At 41.4% G+C, this 25,485-nt stretch overlaps 1 protein-coding gene across 2 annotated transcripts; it reads left to right on the top strand.

The window, feature by feature from the left end:
* Positions 1 to 4,662: 4,662 nt before the first annotated feature.
* Positions 4,663 to 24,298, top strand: S100A16 (S100 calcium binding protein A16). 2 transcript variants are annotated; one of them, XM_060757956.2, is made up of 3 exons: positions 4,663 to 4,820; positions 21,798 to 22,030; positions 23,929 to 24,298. In XM_060757956.2, the coding sequence occupies exons 1-3, from the start codon at positions 4,814 to 4,816 to the stop codon at positions 24,091 to 24,093; spliced, it is 405 nt and encodes a 134-aa protein (XP_060613939.2). In that variant the 5' UTR covers positions 4,663 to 4,813; the 3' UTR covers positions 24,094 to 24,298. The 2 variants fall into 2 exon arrangements, with proteins under 2 accessions (XP_060613939.2, XP_060613940.2); XM_060757957.2 differs by lacking the exon at positions 4,663 to 4,820 and adding an exon at positions 12,753 to 13,371.
* Positions 24,299 to 25,485: the final 1,187 nt, after the last annotated feature.

The raw sequence follows: 25,485 nt of genomic DNA, 5'->3' as shown, positions 1-25,485 counted from the left end.
CAGTGGTTGGTCATTGGGTTAAGGATGAATTTGGGTCGAGTCTGATCTTGATCCTTCTACATTTCATTATTCTGCAGCATCTTTGACAATAGCCACTTTGATCTTGCGCTATTGCGTGCTTCCTTCACGTTATTGTGAATCATTGTCAATTCGTAGAGGTAGATCATTGTGTATCGTAGTCCATGTCATTGTGTACTATCGTCCATTGGGTTGAGGTTGAGCTTGGGTTGAATGACACACATAGCAATTCTCAACCATTTGCCCACCATCTTTGACAATAGCCAATTTGGTCCTGCGCTATTGCGTGCTTCCTTCACGTTATTGCGAACCATTGTCAATTCGTAGAGGTAGATCATTGTGTATCGTAGTCCATGTCATTGTGTACTATCGTCCATTGGGTTGAGGTTGAGCTTGGGTTGAATGACGCACATAGCAATCCTCAACCATTTGCCCACCATCGTTGACAATAGCCACTTTGGTCTTGCACTATTGTGTGCTTCCTTCACGTTATTGCGAACTATTGTCAATTCGTAGAGGTGGTTCATTGTGTACCATAGTCCATTGGGTTAAGGCTGAGCTTGGGTTGAATGACACACATAGCAACCATTTGCCCACCATCTTTGATAATAGCCACTTTGCTCTTGCGCTATTGCGTGCTTCCTTCACATTATTGCGAACCATTGTCAATTCGTAGAGGTGGGTCATTGTGTACCATAGTCCATTGGGTTAAGGCAGAGCTTGGGTTGAATGACGCACATAGCAATACTCAACCATTTGCCCACCATCTTTGAAAATAGCCACTTTGGTCTTGCGCTATTGCGTCCTTCCTTCACATTATTGCAAACCAGTGTCAATTCATAGAGGTGGGTCATTGTGTACCATCGTCCATTGGGTTGAGGCTGAGCTTGGGTTGAATGATGCACATAGCAATACTGAACCGCTTGCCCACCATCTTTGACAATAGCCACTTCGGCTTGGTGCTATTGTGCCATTGCGTGCTTCCTCTACATTACTACATATTTCCTTTTCATTATTATGCACCATGGTCCATTCATGGAAGTAGACCATTCAGTTAAGGCTGAAATTGCTACAGTTCGGCTTTGCACTATTGTGCTATTGCGCTTTTGCGTGCTTCCTCTGCATTATCACATCTTTTCTTTGTGTTATTATACACCATGGCCAAATTCGTAGAAGTAGACCATTCGGTTAAGGCTGAAATTACTACGGTTCATGCTTCTGCAACAACTTTCACTTTGTGCTATTGCACAATGGCGCAATTGCGTGCTTCCTCTACATTGTCGCATATTTCCTTCGCATGATTATGCACCATGGTCCATTTGAATAGGTGGACCATTGGGTTAAGGCTGAAACTGAATAGAGCGTAATCTCGTTACAATCCATTCCTCCGCACCATCTTTGACGTTAGCCACTTCGACGGTGCGCAATTGCGTAATTCCTCTACATTATCACATCTTTCCTTTGTGTTATTATGCACCACGGTCCATTCGTAGAAGTAGACCATTCAGTTATGGCTGAAATTGCTACAGTCCATGCCTCTGCAACATCTTTGACAATAGCCACTTCGACTTTGCGCTATTGCACTATTGCGCCATTGCGTACTTCCTCTACATTACCGCATATTTCCTTTTCGTTATTATGCACCATGGTCCATTCGTAGAAGTAGACCATTTGGTTAAGGGTGAAATTGCTACAGTTCATGCCCCTGCAACAACTTTTGCTTTGTGTTATTGCACAATTGCACAATTGCGTGCTTCCTCTACATTACTGCATATTTCCTTTGCATTATTATGCACCACGGTGCATTCGTATAGGTGGACCATTGGGTTAAGGCTGAAACTAAATAGAGCATGATCTCCTTACTATCCAATCTTTGACGTTAACAACTTCGACGTTGCACCATTGCGTAATTCCTCTGCCTTATTGTGTTTAGCCACTTTGACGGTGCGCCATTGCGTAATTCCTCTACATTATCATATCTTTCCTTTGCATTAATATGCACTACGGTCCATTTGTATAGGTGGACCATTGGGTTAAGGCTGAAACTGAATAGAGCATGATCTCCTTACTATCCAATCTTTGACGTTAGCCACTTCGACGTTGCGCCATTGCGTAATTCCTCTGCCTTATTGTGTTTAGCCACTTCGATGGTGCGCCATTGCGTAATTCCTCTACATTATCACATCTTTTCTTTGCATTATTATGCACCACGGTCCATTCGTATAGGTGGACCATTGGGTTAAGGCTGAAACTGAATAGAGCGTGATCTCCTTACTATCCAATCTTTGATGTTAGCCACTTCGACGTTGCGCCATTGCGTAATTCCTCTGCCTTATTGTGTTTAGCCACTTCGATGGTGCGCCATTGCGTAATTCCTCTACATTATCACATCTTTTCTTTGCATTATTATGCACCACGGTCCATTCGTATAGGTGGACCATTGGGTTAAGGCTGAAACTGAATAGAGCGTGATCTCCTTACTATCCAATCTTTGATGTTAGCCACTTCGACGTTGCGCCATTGCGTAATTCCTCTGCCTTATTGTGTTTAGCCACTTCGATGGTGCGCCATTGCGTAATTCCTCTACATTATCACATCTTTTCTTTGCATTATTATGCACCACGGTCCATTCGTATAGGTGGACCATTGGGTTAAGGCTGAAACTGAATAGAGCGTGATCTCCTTACTATCCAATCTTTGACGTTAGCCACTTCGACGTTGCGCCATTGCATAATTCCTCTGCCTTATTGCGATTAGCCACTTTGACGGTGCGCCATTGCTTAATTCCTCTACATTATCATATCTTTCCTTTGCATTATTATGCACTACGGTCCATTTGTATAGGTGGACCATTGGGTTAAGGCTGAAACTGAATAGAGCATGATCTCCTTACTATCCAATCTTTGACGTTAGCCACTTCGACGTTGCGTGATTGTGTGCTTCTTCTGCATTATCACATCTTTCCTTTGTGTTATTATGCACCATTCATAGAAGTAGACCATTCGGTTAAGGCTGAAATTACTACAGTTCATGCCTCTGCAACACCTTTGACAATAGCTACTTTTGCTTTGTGCTATTGCGCAAATGCGCCATTGCGTGTTTCCTCTTCATTACTGCATATTTCCTTCACATTATTATGCACCACGGTCCATTTGTATAGGTGTGCCATTGGGTTAAGGCTGAAATTACTACAGTTCATGCCCCTGCAACATCTTTGACAATAGCCACTTTTGCTTTGTGCTATTGTGCTATTGCACAATTGCGTGTTTCCTCTACATTACCACATATTTCCTTTTCATTATTATGCACCATGGTCCATTCATAGACCATTCGGTTAAGGCTGAAGTCACTACAGTTCATGCCTCTGCAACAACTTTTGCTTTGTGCTGTTGCACGATTGCGCAATTGCGTAATTCCTCTACATTATCACATCTTTCCTTTGCATTATTATGCACCACGGTCCATTCGTATAGGTGGACCATTGGGTTAAGGCTGAAACTGAATAGAGCGTGATCTCCTTACTATCCAATCTTTGACGTTAGCCACTTCGACGTTGCGCCATTGCGTAATTCCTCTGCCTTATTGCGATTAGCCACTTCGACGGTGCGCCATTGCGTAATTCCTCTACATTATCACATCTTTCCTTTGCATTATTATGCACTACGGTCCATTCATATAGGTGTACCATTGGGGTAAGGCTGAAACCGAATAGAGCGTGATCTCCTTTCTATCCAATCTTTGACGTTAGCCACTTCGATGTTGCGTGATTGTGTGCTTCTTCTGCATTATCACATCTTTCCTTTGTGTTATTATGCACCATTCGTAGAAGTAGACCATTTGGTTAAGGCTGAAATTACTACAGTTCATGCCTCTGCAACACCTTTGACAATAGCCACTTTTGCTTTGTGCTATTGCGCTATTGTACAATTGCGTGTTTCCTCTACATTACCACATATTTCCTTTTCGTTATTATGCACCATGGTCCATTCATAAAAGTAGACCATTCAGTTAAGGCTGAAATTGCTACACTAAATGCCTCTGCAACAACTTTTGCTTTGTGCTATTGCGCGAATGCGCCATTGCGTGTTTCCTCTACATTACTGCATATTTCCTTCGCATTATTATGCACCACGGTCCATTCATATAGGTGGACCATTGGGTTAAGGCTGAAACTGAATAGAGCGTGCTATTGCACGATTGCGCAATTGCGTGCTTCCTTTACATTATTGCATATTTCCTTCGCATTATTATGCATTACGGTCCATTCATATAGGTGTACCATTGGGGTAAGGCTGAAACTGAATAGAGTGTGATCTCCTTACTATCCAATCTTTGACGTTAGCCACTTTGACGTTGCGCCATTGCGTAATTCCTCCGCCTTATTGTGTATCGCAGTCCATTTTTAGAGTTTAAGCTCTGACGGAGTGCGATGCGCCTACGAGTCATTCCTCGGGCTTTACGCACGGGCGGTGATGCTCCGTATCGCCAGCCAGGAGACACGCCAAGGAGGCCTGTCAGGAATCCTGCGATGGCGCAATTGCGCTGTTGCGCTCCCTGTTTATTTTTTTTTAACTCAGCGATGTCGTGAAGCCCTTCCCATCGGAACGCCCTGCATTAAAAAGCAAGACATTACTCTTTAAAAGGAAGTCCCCAAAAAAACACACCTGGCCTCGTGACTCAGGTACATGCAAGCGGAGGGAGGCGTCTCGTCACATATTAGCGCCGTTCCGGTAAACAGCGGAGGATTGGCGAAAGGAGACGGGCGACGGGTGAAAGCAAGAGCATAAGCGCAACCATGCACGGTAAGGGCAGCTGGAAGGGTCGCGCCTTGAAGTGGGTCGGCGGGCTTGGGATCTTATCAATACGGGGATGGGACGTTGCTTGTTGTTTCGCGGCGGAATTCGGGCAGATATCGGCATTCTCGCGTTGCAAGGCGTGTTACGGCATGTTTCGGGCGTTTTCTATGAAGCTGACAGGTCTGGGGAGAAATCTGGGATGGAAGTAAAAGCAAAATGTACGTGAAAAATTCTGCAATAATGCTTCGCACCAAAATCGGGTCCCCGCATCCGCCATAAATGAGACACGCCGGAATTTCGGATTCCCGTTGAGACGGACTTCTGGCCTAAGAGTGGGAATAGGGTCATAATTTTAGGTGAAACTTTGAATATGATTTAATGGATTTTACCTGTGATTATTTTTTTAAAAATACTGTTTATGTTTTGTTTTTTTGCATCTTTGTATGTTTTGGATTGTATGGCAATGCCTTTGCGTTAAGCCGTTTTGGGCGTCCTTCGGGATCAAGACAAAGCGGGGTTTGAATTAATATACTAATAAATATAATAATATATAATAATAATAAAACATTATAATAATAGTGGATACATAACCACTCTGAGTCTCCTTTGGGATCAAGACAAAGTAGGGTTTAAATTAATATTATAATAATATATAATAATATATTATAATAATAAATATAATAATATATTATAATAATAATAAATATAATAATATATTATAATAATAATAAATATAATAATATATTATAATAATAATAAATATAATAATATATTTTTATAATAATAAATATAATAATATATAATAATAATAAAACATTATAATAATAGTGGATACATAGCCACTTTGAGTCTCTTTTAGGATAAAGTGGGGTTTGAATTAATATTATAATAATATAATAATACATTATAATAATACATTATAATAATAGTGGATATATAACCACTTTGAGACTCCTTTGGGATCAAGACAAAGCGGGGTTTAAATTAATATTGTAATAATATATAATAATATATTATAATAAATATAATAATATACAATAATAAATATAATATAATAATAATAATAAATTATAATACATTATAATAATAGTGGGTAAATAACCACTTTGAGTCTCCTTTGGGATCAAGACAAAGCGGGGTTTAAATTAATATTGTAATAAATATAATAATATATTATAATAATAGATATAATAATATATTATAATAAATATAATAATATATAATAATAATAATAATAATAATACATCATAATAATAGTGGATACATAACCACTTTGAGTCTCTTTTAGGATAGAGATAAAGTGAGGTTTAAATTAATATTATAATAAATATAATAATAAATATAATAATATATTATAATAATAAATATAATAATAATAATAATAATAATAATAATAATAATAGTGGATACATAACCGCTTTGAGTCTCTTTTAGGATAGAGATAAAGTGGGGTTTAAATTAATATTATAATAATATATAATTATAATTATAATAATACATTATATTACTAATAGTGGACACATACCCACTTTGAGTCTCCTTTGGGATCAAGACAAAGCGGAGTTTAAATTAATATTATAATAAATATAATAATATATATTTATTATAAATTATAATAATACATTATGATATTTAGTATAATATTAATTTAAACTCCGCTTTGTCTTGATCCTAAAAGAGACTCAAAGTGGGTATGTATCCACTATTATTATAATGTATTATTATTATTATATATTATTATATTTATTAATAATACATTATAATAATAATGGATACATACCCACGTTGAGTCTCCTTTGGGATCAAGACAAAGCGGAGTTTAAATTAATATTATACTAAATATCATAATATATTTAATAATAAATATAATATATAATAATAATAATAATAATAATAATAATGCATTATAATACTAATAGTGGATACATAACCACTTTGAATCTCCTTTGGGATCAAGACAAAGCGGGGTTTAAATCAATATTATAATAAATATAATATATTATTATAATAAATATAATAATATATTATAATTATATATATTATTATATTATAATAATAGTGGATACATAACCGCTTTGAGTCTCTTTTAGGATAAAGGCAAAGCAGGATTTAAATTAATATTATAATAAATATAATAACAATAATATAATATTGTTATTATATTTACTAATGGATACATAACCGCTTTGAGTCTCTTTTAGGATAGAGATAAAGTGGGGTTTAAATTAATATTATAATAATATTTTATCTAATAATAATACTTTATAATACTAATAATGGATACATAAATGCTTTGAGTGTCCTTTGGGATCAAGACAAAGCAGGGTTTAAATAAATATAATAATAATAATAATAATAATAATAATAATAAATTATAATACTAATAATGGATACATAAATGCTTTGAGTGTCCTTTGGGATCAAGACAAAGCAGGGTTTAAATAAATATAATAATAATAATAATAATAATAATAATAATAATAAATTATAATACTAATAATGGATACATAACCACTTTGAGTCTCTGTCAGCATAGAGGCAAAGCAGGATTTAAATTAATATTAGAATAAATATAATAATATATTATCTATCTATACACATAATAAAAGTGAAAATATATGTGTGTGTATGTGACTGGAGTGTCCACTTAGATAAGCTCTAGCTCCCACCAATCAGGAGACACTGTGTTTCCTCCACCGCAGGCATCCCAATGTTCCTTACTCTCTCCATTGGTGTGGAATTTGCATGATCCCGCCCCCTGCCTCTCCCTTAACCCTTTCCTCCATAGACTGCTCACCACCCAAGTGAAGGCTTTCAGACGAGGGCAATTCAATTCTAGATTTCATGTTTTTCCTCCACTGTGGGCATCCCAGTGTTCCTTACTCTCTCCGTTGGAGTGGAATTTGTATTACCCCACCCCTGCCTCTCCCTTAACCCTTTCCTCCACACACTGCTCACCACCCAAGTGTAGGCTTTCAGGCGGGGGCAATTCAATTCTAGATTTCATGGTTTTTCCTCCACCGCAGGCATCCCAGTGTTCCTTTCTCTCTCCATTGGTGTGGAATTTGCATGACCCCCCTGCCCCCTGCCTCTCCCTTAACCCTTTCCTCCACACACTGCTCACCACCCAAGTGAAGGCTTTCAGGCGGGGGCAATTCAATTCTAGATTTCATGGTTTTTCCTCCACCGCAGGCATCCCAGTGTTCCTTACTCTCTCCATTGGTGTGGAATTTGCATGACCCCGCCCCTGCCTCTCCCTTAACCCTTTCCTCCACAGACTGCTCCCCATCCAAGTGAAGGTTTTCAGAGGAGGACAACTCAATTCTAGATTTCATATTTTTCCTCCATTGCAGGCATCCCAATGTTCCTTACTCTCTCCATTGGTGTGAAATTTGCATGACCCCGCCCCTGCCTCTCCCTTAACCCTTTCCTCCACAGACTGCTCCCCATCCAAGTGAAGGTTTTCAGAGGAGGACAACTCAATTCTAGATTTCATATTTTTCCTCCATTGCAGGCATCCCAATGTTCCTTACTCTCTCCATTGGTGTGGAATTTGCATGACCCCCGGCCCCTGCCTCTCCCTTAACCCTTTCCTCCACAGACTGTTCACCACACAAGTGAAGGCTTTCAGAGGAGGACAATTCAATTCTAGATTTCATGGTTTTCCTCCACCGTAGGCATCCCAGTGTTCCTTACTCTCTCCATTGGTGTGGAATTTGCATTACCCCCGCCCCCTGCCTCTCCCTTAACCCTTTCCTCCACAGACTGCACACCACACAAGTGAAGGCTTTCAGGCGGGGACAATTCAATTCTAGATTTCATGGTTTTCCTCCACCGCAGGCATCCCAGTGTTCCTTTCTCTCTCAATTGGGGTGGAATCTGCATGGCTCAAATGAACCAACAATCAAACTTACATACCTCCTTAGACTTTTATATATTTCTTATGTTGTGTTGCTCGGGTCTGTAAATATCACAAAAACCCTCCTCCCTCACCGTTGTTGGTGCTGGGTGGTGGATTCTGGGCAATGCAGTCCACAAAGGTCCCCATTTGGGGATTCTTCGTGGGAGGCTGCATCAATTCAGAGGGTTTGCATCTACACTGCAGAGTTAATGTGGTTTGAAACCATTTTCCCTGCTCTGGCTCAATTGCATTGGAAAAGCAAGCAAAAATGCATTGCAAATACAGGTAAAAAATGAATTTTCTGCATCGGAAGCACAGTGGGAAAATTATGTTTTTGCATCAGAAGCACAGCCAAATTGAATTTTTTGCATTAGAAACACAGTGGAAAAAAATGTTTGCATCAAAAATGCAAGTGAATTTTTATTATTATTTTTTTGCATGGAAAGCGCAAGAAAAATATATATATATTCGCTTCGAAAATGCAAGCAAAATGGATTTTTTTTTGCATTGCAAATACAGGTAAAAATGAATGTTCTGCATCAGAAGCACAGTGGAAAATTATGTTTTTACATCAGAAGCACAGCCAAATTGAATTTTTTGCATCAAAAACACAGTGGGGGAAAAATTGCATCAAAAATGCAAGTGATTTTTTTTTTGCATGGAAAACGTAAGAAAAAAAATTTTCACTATGAAACTGCAAGCAAAAATGGGTTTTTTTGCATCACAAATACAGGTTAAACAAAATTCTGCATCGGAAGCACAGTGGAAAAAATATGTTTTGCATCAAAAGTACGGGAAAATTGAATTTTTTGCATCGAAAACTCAATGGAAAAAAATGTTTGCATCAAAAATGCAAGTGATTTTTTTTTGCATGGAAAACGTAAGAAAAAAATTTCACTATGAAATTGCAAGCAAAAATTGATTTTTTTGCATCACAAATACAGGTAAAAAAAATTCTGCATAGGAAGCACAGTTGAAAAATTATGTTTTTGCATCAGAAATACAGCCAAATTGCATTTTTTGCATCGAAAACACAGTGGGGAAAAATTGCATTGCATTGAAAACACAGTGGAAAAAATGTTTGCATCAAAAATGCAAGTGAATTTTTATTTTATTTTTTTGCATGGAAAGCGCAAGAAAAAATATTTTTTTCGCTTCAAAAATGCAAGCAAAAATGAATTTTTTGCATCAAAAATGCACAGGCAAAAATGAACATTTTGCATGGAAAATGCAAGCAAAATTGCAGGTGAAGTGAAATTTTTCGACATTTGAAAATTCAGACACAAATGATTATTTTGCAAATATATGTGTGTGTGTGTGTGTGTGTGTGAATGTATGTGTGTGTGTGTGTGTCTATATATATATAATTCCTGCGTTGAAAAGACAAGCAAAAAAATATGGATTTTTCATATTGTATACGCAATTGAAAATGAAAACAAATGCATTGAAAATAGGGTTTTGCAGAATCGGAAATGCATCTGACATTGCAATTTTTTTGCACCGAACACACAACCGAAAAGGATTGAAAATGCAGCCGAAAACATTCCGAGTCCCATCATAGAAAACTTCCGCATTTTACGAAAGCCTACAAAAGTCAGAAATGCATGACAACAAAGACAACCTTCAAGCGTCGCTCTCCAACACAAGCAGTATATCGTCTACATACATGTTGACAGTGGCCCCAAACAGGGCAAGGTCTGGGGACGATGGGACTTCCTGGCCCAACCGGATTGTCTGGGTTTGTGCACGGGATCCGGTTCCCTATCAGGACGGCTGCATCGGAACCGCCTCCGCTCCTCCTGCTTTGCAACAGGGAGCATCCCGGGACACAAAGGAGGATGCATTCCTGCCCAGGGTTGGGTACAAGGACTACACATCCCAGCATTCTCCCTACTTTAACTCAGATTCAATGCTGTTTGATCCTGGGAGAATTTGGGTGAGAAGGTGAAAGACCTTAGGGAACTACAACTCCTGCGACACATTGAACTATGGTGGTTACAGTGGTGCCAAACTGCATTCATTCAATGGTATAAAGACTTGCTCAGAGGAAGTTCAAGACCTTGGGAAACTATAACTCCCAGGATCCCAAAGCACTCAGTTAAAGGCCTTGGGGAACTAAAAGTCTTATAGCATTGAGCTATGATGGTTACAGTGGTGCCAAACTGCATTCATTCAATGGTATATAGGAGACTCAGGACCTTGGGAAACTATAACTCCTAGGATCCTAAAGCACTCAGTTAAAGACCTTGGGGAACTACAACTCCTATAGCATTGAGCTATGGTGGTTGCAGAGGTGCCAAACTGCATTCATTCAATGGTATAAAGACTTGCTCAGAGGAAGTTCAAGACCTTGGGAAACTATAACTCCCGGGATCGCAAAGCACTCAGTTAAAGGCCTTGGGGAACTAAAACACTTATAGCATTGAGCTATGATGGTTACAGAGGTGCCAAACTGCATTCATTCAATGGTATATAGACACACGCAGAGAAGACTCAAGACCTTGGGAAACTACAACTCCCAGGATCCCAAAGCACTGAGTTAAAGGCCTTGGGGAACTACAACTCCTACAGCATTGAGCTATGGTGGTTACAATGGTGCCGAACTGCATTCATTCAATGGTATAAAGACTTGCTCAGAGGGGGTTCAAGACCTTGGGAAACTATAACTCCCAGGATCCCAAAGCACTCAGTTAAAGGCTTTGGGGAACTACAACTCCCGGGGTGCCTATAGCATTGAACAATAGTGGTTTCAGTTGTGCTGAATTGCATTCATCCAATGGTATACAGATGCACTCAGAGGAGGCTCAAGACCTTGGGAAACTATAACTCCCAGCATGCCTACAACTTTCAGCCATGGTGATTCCATTGTGTGGGGAATCAAAGGCACCAAAGACCCAAGACATTGGGAAACTACAACTCCCACGATGCATATGGCATTGATCCCTGCTGGTTACAGTGCTTTGCTCCAATTTTGTATCTGTACTTTATAGGAGCTATCCATTGGGTAAGTTTACAGTTCGGGGCAGAGTCCGTAATGGACTCGTAAAGTTCAGAGCAGAGTCCGTAACGAACTCATATCTAGGAGTGATCCACTGGGCCCTTTAAAGTTCGGAGCAGAGTCCATAACGGACTCCTAAAGTTCGGAGCAGAGTCCGTAACGAACTCATATCTAGGAGCGAGCCAGTGGGCCCTTTAAAGTTCGGAGCAGAGTCCGTAACGGACTCTAAAGTTCAGAGCAGAGTCTGTAACGAACTCATATCTAGGAGCGATCCACTGGGCCCTTTAAAGTTCGGAGCAGAGTCCATAACGGACTCATATCTAGGAGCGATCCACTGGGCCCTTTAAAGTTCGGAGCAGAGTCCATAACGGACTCGTATCTGGGAGCGATCCACTGGGCCCTTTAAAGTTCGGAGCAGAGTCCGTAACGGACTCATATCTAGGAACGATCCACTGGGTCCTTTAAAGTTCGGAGCAGAGTCCGTAATGGACTCATAAAGTTTGGAGCAGAGTCTGTACGAACTCATATCTAGGAGCGATCCACTGGGCCCTTTAAAGTTCGGAGCAGAGTCCGTAACGGACTCGTAAAGTTCAGAGCACAGTCTGTATGAACTCATATCTAGGAGTGATCCACTGGCCCTTTAAAGTTCGGAACAGAGTCCGTAACGCACTCGTAAAGTTCAGAGCAGAGTCTGTAACGAACTCATATCTAGGAGCAATCCACTGGGCCCTTTAAAGTTCGGAGCAGAGTCCGTAACTGACTCCTAAAGTTCGGAGCAGAGTCCGTAATGAACTCATATCTAGGAGCGATCCACTGGGCCCTTTAAAGTTCGGAGAAGAGTCCATAACGGACTCATAAAGTTCGGAGCAGAGTTCGTAACGAACTCATATCTAGGAGCGAGCCAGTGGGCCCTTTAAAGTTTGGAGCAGAGTCTGTAATGGAGTTGTAAAGTTTGGAGCAGAGTCCGTAACGAACTCATATCTAGGAGCGAGCCAGTGGTCCCTTTAAAGTTCGGATCAGAGTCCGTAACGAACTGATATCTATGGAAGCCAGGCCCAATCAGTCAGAGTATTGTGGCTTCCAGATCAGGAAATCTGCTCCTATTTTGTGTCCGCACTTTATAAGAGCTATCCATTGGGGAAGTATAAAGTTCGGACTAGAGTCCGTAACGGTTTCAAACCCAGAGAACTGGGGGGAAAGTAAAAGAAGGTGCCGATCCCATGTATGTTGTGGGGCCTTGTGCTGCAAAACACTTTTCGATGTGCAGCTGGACATAACGCGTATACACGCGGATCAACCCCGAGACAAAGGGCCGTGTAATGTCTGGGCAGAGGGCCACTTCCTTTGTGGCGTGGCCAATTGTGGGCACTGTGGCCTCATTGTCCGTCGTGACAGGTCCGGCCGAGAGAAACCAGAGCGATCCAGGGCGGGATCGGGAAGCAGGCAGAGGACGCTCCCGGATTGTGGTTGTGCAAGATCCAGAATTGGAAACGCAGCCCAACGAGAAGTCCGACCACCTCCCGACTCCGTCGTTGTTGTTGTTGCGTTGTGTGTTTTCCTTCCCTGGGATTTAAAGTCCGCCCCGAAAGGAACCAGCCACCATTCTGAGACCGGCTCTGGATTTGCAACCTTTGGGGGAATTTCTTTCCAAGGATCAGGTAAAAATCACAAGCTTGGAAAAACTCCATTTTGGGGGGAAGGCTTTCTTTGAGGGTTTGCTGCGTTTGTCGAATCCGCTAGTCCTCAGTGTTTTGGGGAAGGAAACAGGGAAGAGGCATTCCCACACGTTTCCAAATGTTACATACGTGTATGTCGGGTGGAAAGGGTTTCGATCTTGCACGAATCTCGATAGGATTACGATCCTTTGTTAAGAGAGCATATTGTCTATAGGAGTACGATCCTATATGATTATCGTCTAGATAGGATTGCGATCCTTTCTTAAGAGAGTATATCGCCTATAGGAATACGATCCTATATGATTATCGTCTAGATAGGATTACAATCCTTTGTTAAGAGAATATATCGTCTATAGGATTACAATCCTATATTATTATCGTCTAGATAGGATTACAATCCTATATGAATATCATCTGCATAGGATTATGATCCTTTGCTAATAGAGTATATCATCTATAGGAGTACAATCCTATACGATTATCATCAAGATAGGATTACAATCCTATATTATTATCATCTACATAGGCTTATGATCCTTTGTTAAGAGAGTATATGGTCTATAGGAGTATGATCCTATACTATTATCGTCTAGATAGGATTACAATCCTATATGAATATCGTCTGCATAGAATTGCGATCCTTTGTGAAGAGAGTATATTGTCTATAGGAGTACAGTCCTATATTATTATTGTCTACATAGGCTTATGATCCTTTTAAAGAAAGTATATGGTCTATAGGAGTATGATCCTATATGATTATCATCTAGATAGGATTACAATCCTTTGTTAAGAGATTATATTGTCTATAGGAGTACGATCCTATATGAATATCGTCTACATAGGCTTCTGATCCTTTTTAAGAGAGTATATTGCCTATAAGAGTACGATCCTATACGAATATCATCTACATAGGCATATGGTCCTTTTTAAGAGAGTATATTGTTTATAGGAATACGTTCCTATATGATTATTGTCTACATAGGATTACAATCCTTTGCTAATAGAGTATATCGTCTATAGGAGTACGATCCTATATGAATATCGTCTACATAGGATTACAATCCTTTGTTAAGAGAGTATATGGTCTATAGGAGTACGATCCTATATGAATATCATCTGCATAGGATTACAATCCTTTGTTAAGAGAGTATATTGTCTATAGGAGTACGATCCTATATGAAAATCGTCTACATAGGCTTATGATCCTTTTTAAGAGAGTATATGGTCTATAGGAGTACGATCCTATATGAATATCATCTACATAGGATTATGATCGTTTTTAAGAGAGTATATGGTCTATAGGAATACGATCCTATATGAATATCGTCTAGATAGGATTACAATCCTTTGTTAAGAGAGTATATTGTCTATAGGAATACGATCCTATATTACTATTGTCTACATAGGCTTATGATCCTTTTTAAGAAAGTATATGGTCTATAGGAGTATCATCCTATATGCGATGATGTATTAATGAGTATTCCATCTGCATTAATTAAGGAGTATTCCGTCTATATTACGATCCTATATGGATCATAGTGCCATCGAGACAAGGGTTATTGATTGTCATACGATTCTGCTCCTGTATTGATCAATATATCCTCCAGATAGGCATTGATGTCTTCGTCATCTGCATAGGAGAAGAAACCCAATATCTTGCTTAGATAGTCTTATTTGCTTTTTCTCGCTATTGTGACTCTGCATTATTGATTATCATACGGTTCTGCTCCTGTATTGATCAATATCTCCTCCAGGTAGGCATTGATGTCTTCGTCGTCTGCATAGGAGAAGAAACCCAATATCTTGCCTAGATAGTCTTATTTGCTTTTTCTCGTTGTTGTGACTCTGCATTAGTGATTATCATACGATTCTGCTCCTGTATTGATCAATATATCCTCCAGATAGGCATAGATGTCTTCGCAATATATCCTCCAGATAGGCATTGATGTCTTCGTCGTCTACATAGGAGAAGAAACCCAATATCTTGCCTAGATAGTTTTATTTGCTTTTTCTCGTTGTTGTGACTCTGCATTATTGATTATCATACGGTTCTGCTCCTGTATTGATCAATATATCCTCCAGATAGGCATTGATGTCTTCGCAATATATCCTCCAGATAGGCATTGATGTCTTCGTCGTCTGCATAGGAGAAAAAACTCAATATCTTGCCTAGATAGTCTTATTTACTTTGTCTCGTTGTTGTGACTCTGCATTATTGATTATCATACGGTTCTGCTCCTGTATTGATCAATGTATCCTCCAGATGGGCATTGATGTCTTCGTCGTCTGCATAGGAGAAAAAACTCAATATTTTGCCTAGATAGTCTTATTTGCTTTTTCTCCTTGTTGTTTGTTTTGCGTGTTGTTTTTCTCATTGTTCTTAGCTCCGGGGCCATTTTATGGGAGGGTTTCCTTCCCGTCGGAGATGGAGGATTTCCCCTCCGGAATGAATGGGACTGAAAAATCCCCATAGAACAGACAAGAGGAAATGGGGAGACAATGGGGCATTGAGAGGAAGGCCTTCCACGGCCAAGTTCAACGTCAGGGCAACACAAAATAGACGGGAAAGCAATGCTTCGGCTTTGGAAAAGCAAGGCATTCCAGTTGCAAAAAAATACATATATACTTATAGTGTATTATATATACTGCAGTATCATAATAAAGTACAATATAATAATTGTATATGTAATATTACTAATAATATTGCAGTGCGGAGGCAACATTTTTGTTATATTATTAGAATTACTAAATTATAATATTATTTTCAGTATTATATGTGTATACAATAATGTATATACCTATAATATTGGCCATAATATTATAATGTAATGCAATATAATACTATTGCAATATAATAATTATATAATAATAATAACATATAGTGATATTAATCTAAAATATATTTACTACTGGTTCTACTAATAATACAATATTGCAACATTATTGTTATGTTATTAGTATTATTTCACCATATTATTTTCAGTATTATATGTATATACAATAATGTATATTCCTATACTACTGACCATAATATTATAATGTAATGCAATATAATACTAACAATACTTCTTTTTTCTCTTCCTTCCACCCTTCCTTTTCTTTTGTTTCACTTCCTTCTATCCTTTCTTTCCCTTCTTTTTCTCTTTCTTGATTTCTTTTCTTTCTTTCCTTCCTTCTTTCTTTTTCCCCTTCATTCTTTTTCCTTTCTTTTCCTCCATTCTTTCCCCTTCCCTTCTTTCCCCTCTTTTTGCCCTTCCTTCCTTCCTTCCTTCCTTCCTTCCTTCCTTCCTTCCTTCCATCCTTCCATCCTTCCTTTCTTTCTCTTTCCTTCCTTCCATCTTCCCTTTTCTTTTCTTTCCCTTCCTTCTCCTTTCCTCTCTTTGCCTTTCCCTCCCTCCCTTTGTTCCTTCCTTCCTTCCTTCCTTCCTTCCTTCCTTTCTTTCTTTCTTTCTTTCTTTCTTCCCTTCTCTTCCTTCCCCTCACTTTGCTTCTTTTCCCCCTTCCTTCCATCCTTCCTTTTTCTTTCACTTCCTTCTATCCTTTCTTTCCCTTCTTTTTTCTTTCTTTCCCTTTTTCTTTCTTTCCTTCTTCCCCCTTTTTTCCCTTTCTTCTATCCTTTCCTTTCCTTCCTTCCTTCCTTTCTCTTCCCTTCCCTTCATTCTCTCTTTTCTTTTCCTTCCTTCACCTTTCCTCTCTTTTCCTTCTTTTTTCCCTTCCTTCCTTTCCTTTCTTTTCCTTCCTTTCTCTTTCCTTCCATCCTCCCTTTTCTTTTCTTTCCCTTCCTTCCCCTTTCTTCTCTATTCCTTCTTTTTTCCCTTCCTTCCTTCCTTCCTTCCTTCCTTCCCCTTTCCTTTCTTTCTTTCCTTTCTTTCTTTCTTTCTTTCTTTCTTTCTTTCTTTCTCTCTCCCCCTTGTTCTTTTTTCTTTCTTTTCCTCCCTTCCTTCTCCTTTCCTCTTTCCCCCCTCTTTTTCCCTTCCTTCCTTCCTTCCTTCCTTCCTTCCTTTTCCTTTCCTTCCTTCCTTTCTCTTTCCTTCCTTCCATCCTCCCTTTTCTTTCCCTTCCTTCTCCTTTCCTCTATTTCCCTTCTTTTTTCCCTTCCTTTCCTTTCCTTCCTTTCTCTTTCCTTCCTTCTATCCTCCCTTTTCTTTTCTTTCCCTTCCTTCCCCTTTCCTCTCTTTCCCTTCTTTTTTCCTTCCTTCCTTTCATTTCCTTTCCTTCCTTTCTCTTTCCTTCCTTCCATCCTCCCTTTTGTTTCCCTTCTCCTTTCCTCTCTTTCCCTTCTTTTTCCCTTCCTCCCTTTTCCTTTCTTTGCGTCCCTACCTCCTCCTTTCCTCCTCTTTTCCTCCTTCCTTTCTTCTTCATACACATGCCAAGTTCCTTTCCCCAGTGAGGGGCACTTCACCTAGCCCCTTCCCCTTGCATGTATGAGGGGGAGGGCCACTTCACCTACATACATACATTACATACATAATATTCCAAGAAGGCCAAACCATTTGCAAATTCTGGGAAGTTGCAAACAGTAACCCAATCGGAATCACAAAGTTGTGCAATTGCAATTGCAATGGAAGCATCCAGAGAAAGGGAATGGATGATGATGATGATGATGATGATGGGCTTGTTTTCCTGCTTTCGGAGGCAGACTGGCCCCTGGTTTTTGCCTTTTACGGCCTGCACCGCTTGCATGCACACTTTCCCATCTCTCTGTTTACTCGTTGCTCCGGTTGGCAAGGGCCGAGCCCCAAATCCCGGGATCCGGGCCAAATTCCGCCCACCTTTCTCCCCCTTCTAGAACTTTCCTTCGGCCACAGCCCTTGTAAGGAAAACGAAAGGCCCAGAAGGTGGAATTCCCCTTTGCAGCAAAGGCGGAAAGCCTTTCTTGCAAAATGGGAATCAATGGGATTTGCAACCCAAACAAAGATCAATCGTCAACACAAGTGTTGTTTTCTGTCAAATTATATTACTTAAAACAAAATAATTATTTCCCGGGCGTAGGGATCCAAATTGAGAAAAGCGAGAGAGCAGTTTGGTTAGGAATCAAGCGCAGAAAAATATGAAATTGAAACGGGGCCGATCCACCATTTTGAGATTTTAGCGGATACAGGGGTCCAATAGGAAAGACTCCGTATCCGCGGTTTTAACGGGTGCAGATTCGGAATCCCCGGGATGCCCAAGAAGTCTGAGTTAGTTTGAGGCAGGGGAAGACACAATGGATCAAGCGAAAAGGTTAAAAGTTGCAAGTTTCAAGTGACTCTAAGGGGGGCTTTGTTACAAAGTAAGGAGAGGAGAAAGTAAAGGGAGACTGAATGCAGTTCTGGCTTTGAGCTGCCTGTTGGGGCACATTTCATCAGTTGGTCCCAAACTTGGCTTCCAGGAACTGTGGAACTCTCCGCTGCAGTTCACACCAACTTGAAGGCAGGGGTCTCCGCCTTTCTACTGGACTTCTACTGGACTTCTACTGGATTTGTAGTTTTTCGGTTGTCTGTTGTGTCGTTTTTAGTGTTGGATGCTTTGGTTCTCATCAGAGAGAGATCACACAGGATGGAATTCAATAACGATGGACATAATAAGATATTATTATTATTATTATTATTATTTGAAACACAACAAGATGAGTCCACAGCAAACACTGTTATTATTAGAGATAATAAAAGAGAGGATGAGGATAATAACAATAATAATCCTTCCATCTCTCCTTCCTTTCCTTCCTTCCTTTTTTCTGTTCATTTCTTCTTTCCTCCTTCCTTCATTCCTTCCCTCCTTTTTCCTTCATCCTTCCTTCCTTCTTTTCTTTCCTTGCCTTCTTTCCTTCCTTCCTTCTGCTTTTCCTTTCTTTCTTTCTTTCTTTCTTTCTTCTTTTTCTTCCTTCCTTCCTCTTTTTCTTCGTTCTCCTCCTTCCTTCCTCTTTTCCCTCCTTCCCTCCATCCCTTCTTTCCTTCTATCCATCCTCCCTCCCTTCCTTTCTCTTTCCTTCCTTCCATCCTCCCTTTTCTTTTCTTTTCTTTTCTTTCCCTTCCTTCTCCTTTCCTCTCTTTGCCTTTCTCTCCCCCCTCCCTCCCTTCCTTTCCTTCCTTCTATGCATCCATCCTCCCTTCCTTCCTTCTTTTCTTCCTCCCTTTCTTCTTTTCCTTCCTATCTTCCCTCCCTCCATCTATCCATCCCTTCTTCTTTTTCTCTTCCTTCTTGTTTTACTTCCTTTCCTCTTTTTTCTTTGTTCTCTTCCTTTTTCCCTCCTTCCCTCCTTCCCTTCCTTCTATCCTTCCTCTCTCCCTTCCTTCTTTCCTTCCTCCCTTTCTTCTTTTCCTTCCTATCTTCCCTCCCTCCTTCCATCATCCATCCATCCCTTCTTTTTCTTTTCTTCTTCTTATTTTCCTTCCTTCCTTCTTCCTTTCTTTCCTTCTTTTACTTTCTTCTCTCCTTCCTTTCTCTCCTTCTTTATCTTCCTTCCTTCCTTTCTTCCTTTCCTTCATCCATCCTTACCATCTCCTTTCCCTCTTACCTTCCTTATTTCTTCCCTTCCTTCTTCCTTTCTTTCCTTCTTTTACTTTCTTCTCTCCTTCCTTTCTCTCCTTTATCTTCCTTCCTTCCTTCCTTCCTTTCCTTCATCTTTCCTTACCATCTCCTTTCCCTCCTCCCTCCCTTCCTTCGTTCTTCCCTTCCTTCTTCCTTTCTTTCCTTCTTTTCCTTTCTTCTCTCCTTCTTTTCTCCATTATCTTCCTTCCCTCCTTTTTCTTTCCTTCTTATCCTTTTTCCTACATTCCTTCCTTTTTCATCTCCTTTTTCTTGGCCCTCAAGGTGTTTGTTGCCACACCTTCACAATCTACAGTCAGGAGGAAGCTTGGGTTTCTGGTTGGGTTTCTCGGGAAAGGCTTGGCAGGTCCAGCCGGCCCTCTGCGCATGCTCAGACGCCGCTGCCCGGAGGCCTCTGTGGGCAGGATCCGCATACATTCCTTTCCAAGGAGGGGCCGGTCCCTTGTGGCCCCCATTAGGGCCCCTTTTCAGAGGAGGGCCGGGCCCCAAAAGGAAGGAAGGACTCCAAAGCAGAATCCATAGAGTTTCCTCTATGCCAACGATCGTGCCATCACCACCCAAGCAGGGAGCTTTGGAATGGGTGAACAGAAGCTCTTCAAAGCTTGAGGTGCTCTTACTGCCTATTACAAGGGAAACCAGCTGATTCCTAATCTTCCCATTCTCTGATAATGGAGTCCTATATATAGAGAGAGAGCGCTTCATCTATGCTGACGATCATGCCATCACCGCCCAAACAGGGAGCTTTGGAATGGGTGAACAGAAGCTCTTCAAAGCTTGAGGTGCTCTTACTGCCTATTACAAGGGAAACCAGCTGATTCCTAATCTTCCCATTCTCTGATAATTGAGTCCTATATATATAGAGAGAGAGCTTCATCTATGCTGACGATCGTGCCATCACCGCCCAAGCAGGGAGTTTTGGAATGGGTGGAACAGAAGCTCTTCAAAGCTTGAGGTGCTCTTACTGCCTGTTACAGGGGAAACCAGCTGATTCCTAATCTTCCCATTCTCTGATAATGGAGTCCTATATATAGAGAGAGAGCTTCATCTATGCTGACGATCGTGCCATCACCACCCAAGCAGGGAGCTTTGGAATGGGTGAACAGAAGCTCTTCAAAGCTTGAGATGCTCTTACTGCCTATTACAAGGGAAACCAGCTGATTCCTAATCTTCCCATTCTCTGATAATTGAGTCCTATATATAGAGAGAGAGAGCTTCATCTATGCTGACGATCGTGCCATCACCGCCCAAGCAGGGAGTTTTGGAATGGGTGGAACAGAAGCTCTTCAAAGCTTGAGGTGCTCTTACTGCCTGTTACAGGGGAAACCAGCTGATTCCTAATCTTCCCATTCTCTGATAATGGAGTCCTATATATAGAGAGAGAGCTTCATCTATGCTGACGATCGTGCCATCACCACCCAAGCAGGGAGCTTTGGAATGGGTGAACAGAAGCTCTTCAAAGCTTGAGATGCTCTTACTGCCTCTTACAAGGGAAACCAGCTGATTCCCAATCTTCCCATTCTCTGATAATGGAGTCCTATATATATAGAGAGAGCTTCATCTATGCTGACGATCATGCCATCACCGCCCAAGCAGGGAGCTTTGGAATGGGTGAACAGAAGCTCTTCAAAGCTTGAGGTGCTCTTACTGCCTATTCCAGGGAAAACCAGCTGATTCCTAATCTTCCCATTCTCTGATAATGGAGTCCTATATAGAGAGAGAGAGCTTCATCTATGCTGACGATCATGCCATCACCGCCCAAGCAGGGAGTTTTGGAATGGTGGAACAGAAGCTCTCTGAAGCTTTAGGTGCTTCTTTAGGTGCTCTTAAGTTTGCGATCTTATCCTTAGGTGAACCTTCCTTCTTGCATGTTGTTCCTGCAGGAGAAGCCAAAGGAGAGTTCAAAGGTGGTTCGAAGGGCGGGGCCAAAGGTGGGGTCAAAGGAGGTGACATGACCTGCGACCCCTCAGAGCTGGAGTGGGCCATCCAGACCCTGGTCAAGAACTACGAGCACTACGCCAGCCGGGGATGCTGCTGCTGCTGCAAGAGGAGGCAGGGCATCACCAAGAAGAGCTTCCGCAAGATGCTCACCCACGAGCTCAACCACATGCTCACCGTAAGCTTTGAGGGGGGGAATGGTTGTGGGGCACTCAGGTTGACCTTTGAACCAAATGAAGACAAACTCACCCCAGGCCACACTGGTCAGGGCAATGAATCCATTTCAGGTTATAGTCCATACATGGAACCCAGGTCTTCAGCATCTTCAGGACACCATTCCAACTTCTTTTCCCACTTATTGTACCTTCCAACATTACCAAGGGCGATAGATAGATAGATAGATAGATAGATAGATAGATAGATAGACAGACAGATAGATAGTTGAGTGATTGACTTAACAGAAGCCCACCTTCAGGTCTCAATAGATAGATAGATAGATAGATAGATAGATAGATAGATAGATAGATAGATACTAGAGTGATGGACCTAAGAGATGCCTACCTTCAGGTCAAGATAGATAGATAGATAGATAGATAGATAGATAGATAGATACTAGAGTGATGGACCTAAGAGATGCCTAGCTTCAGGTCCCAATAAGGGGGGGGGGGTGATGGACCTAAGAGAGGCCTATCTTCAAGTCAAGATAGATAGATAGATAGATAGATAGATAGATAGATAGATACTAGAGTGATGGACCTAAGAGATGCCTACCTTCAGGTCAAGATAGATAGATAGATAGATAGATAGATAGATAGATAGATCACTGTTGGATTTAAAAGAGGCTTACTTTCAGGTCCTGATAGATAGCTGGACAAACAGACAGACAGACAGATGAGTGATGGACCTAAGAGAGGCCTACCTTAAGGTCCCAATAGATAGATAGATAAATAGATAAATGAGTGATGGACCTAATAGATGCCTATCTTCAGGTCAAGATAGATAGATAGATAGATAGATAGATAGATAGATACTAGAGTGATGAACCTAAGAGATGCCTATCTTCAGGTCCCAATAAGGGGGGGGTGATGGACCTAAGAGAGGCCTATCTTCAGGTCCCAATAAGGGGGTGGGGAGTGATGGACCTAAGAGAGGCCTATCTTCAGGTCCTGAGAGAGAGAGAGAGAGAGAGATCACTGATGGATTTAAAAGAGGCTTACTTTCAGGTCCTGATAGATAGCTGGACAGACGGACGGACAGACAGACAGACAGACAGATGAGTGATGGACCTAAGAGAGGCCTACCTTAAGGTCCCAACAGATAGATAGATAAATAGATAAATGAGTGATGGACCTAAGAGATGCCTACCTTCATGTCAAGATAGATAGATAGATAGATAGATAGATAGATAGATACTAGAGTGATGGACTTAAGAGATGCCTATCTTCAGGTCCCAATAGAGGGGGGGAGGGTGATGGACCTAAGAGAGGTCTATCTTCAGGTCCTGAGAGATAGATAGATAGATAGATAGATAGATAGATAGATCACTGATGGATTTAAAAGAGGCCTACCTTCAGGTCCTGATAGATAGATGGACAGACAGACAGTCAGACAGATGAGTGATGGACCTAAGAGAGGCCTACCTTAAGGTCCCAATAGATAGGTAGGTAGGCAGATAGAGAGATAGATAGATAGATAGATAGATAGAGAGAGAGAGATAGATGAGTAATGGGCCTAAGAGAGGCCTACCTTCAGATCTAGGTAGGTAGGTAAGTAGGTAGGCAGGCAGGCAGACAGACAGAAAGAAAGAAAGAAAGAAAGATAGATAGATAGATAGATAGATTAGTAATGGACCTAAGAGAGGCCTACCTTCAGGTCTCAATAGATAGATAGATAGATAGATAGATAGATAGATAGATAGATAGATCTTCCCATGCCTGTTCTATGGCCAAACGTCAACCATGGGGTTGACCAAATCCATAATAGTGAAACCAACAAACTTGGAGGGTCAACTGTACTGCCTTTCCCTTATTCTTGTTGATGTTATTATGAACTTCTCCTTCTTCTTCTTCCTTGCAGGACACCAAGAACAAGCAGGCGGCGGACAAGCTGATCTGCGACCTGGATGAGAACCAGGACGGGCGGATTGGCTTCCACGAATACTGGAACCTGATTGGCGGGATCGCCAGCCCCATCGCCTGCCTGATCCGCCAGCAGGAGGAGAGCATCAAGTTCACCAAGTAGGAAGAGGTCCGGCCTGGGTCCCTCCAGCCACTTCTGCCTCTTTCCCGGCTGACCATCTGCCACCACCAACAACCGCAGCCCTGATTTGTGTCTGATTTCACCAAGAGGGAAATGGGAATGCCTTGCCATTGGTCCCCTTCCTCCAACTGTTGCCAGTTTGCAAACATCGTAATAAAGTTTGGAATCTGATGGCAAAGCCAGTAAACGTTGAAGTGTCCATCCTTTCTTTCCAGTCATTTCCCCTTTGACCTTTATGGTTGCCATCTCGTGAGCTTCCGCTGTCAGCCCTAGCTTCTGCCAACCTAGCAGTTCGAAAACATGCAAATGTGAGTAGATCAATAGGTACCGCTCCGGCGGGAAGGTAAGGGCGCTCCATGCGGTCATGCCGGCCACATGACCTTGGAGGTGTCTACGGACAGCGCTGGCTCTTCGGCTTAGAAATGGAGATGAGCACCACCCCACAGAGTTGGACATGACTGGACTTAATGTCAGGGGACTACCTTTACTATGCTACATATATATTTGTATACCACCCTTCTCAGACATTGGGTGACTCAGGGCAGTTTCATGTACACACACATATATGCATGTATACACACACGCCCCGCCCCCGATATGCAGCCGGTTAAACCGCTGAGCTGCTGAACTTGCTGACTGAAAGGTTGGCGATTCGAAACCGGGGAGCAGGGTGAGCTCCTGCTGTTAGCCCCAGCTTCTTCCAACCAAGGAAGGAAGGAAAAGACGAGAGGAAGGAAAAAGGGAGGGCAGGAAGGAAGGAAGGAAGGAATGAAGGAGAGGAGGAAGGGAAGATGTATCTGAGGCTTCTATGGAGGGTCAGAATACCCAGAGGGCACCATGCTCAATGTGCGCACTGGAGAGTGGCAAAGGATTACACATAGGCGTCAATGGAGAGGCAGAATACCAAGAGGGTGAAATACTTGGTGTGTCCACCAGAGGGTGGCAAAGGATTGCACATAGGACTCAATGGAGGGGCAGAATACTAAGAGGGCGCAATGCTTGGTGTGACCACTGGAGGGCTCAATGGAGGGGCAGAATACCAAGAAGATGCCATGCATGATGTGTCCACTGGAGGGCAGCAAAGGATTATACATAGGCATCAATGCAGGGGCAGAATACCAAGAGAGTGCAATGCTTGGTGTGACCACTGGAGGGCAGCAAAGGATTACGCATAGGTGTCAATGGAAGGGTAGAATACCAAGAGGGCGCAATGCTCAGTGTGTCCATTGGAGGGTGGCAAAGGATTGCACATAGGACTCAATAGAAGGGTAGAATACCAAGAGGACGCAATGCTCGATGTGTCCACCGGAGGGTAGCAAAGGATCACACATAGGCGTCAATGGAAGGGCAGAATATCAAGAAGGCGCAATGCTT

This window comes from Anolis sagrei, chromosome 12 (genome assembly GCF_037176765.1).
Source record: "Anolis sagrei isolate rAnoSag1 chromosome 12, rAnoSag1.mat, whole genome shotgun sequence".
Taxonomy (NCBI): Eukaryota; Metazoa; Chordata; class Lepidosauria; order Squamata; family Dactyloidae; genus Anolis; species Anolis sagrei.
Note: the sequence above shows the minus strand (reverse complement) of the source record. Positions and strands in the feature narration are given on the sequence as shown.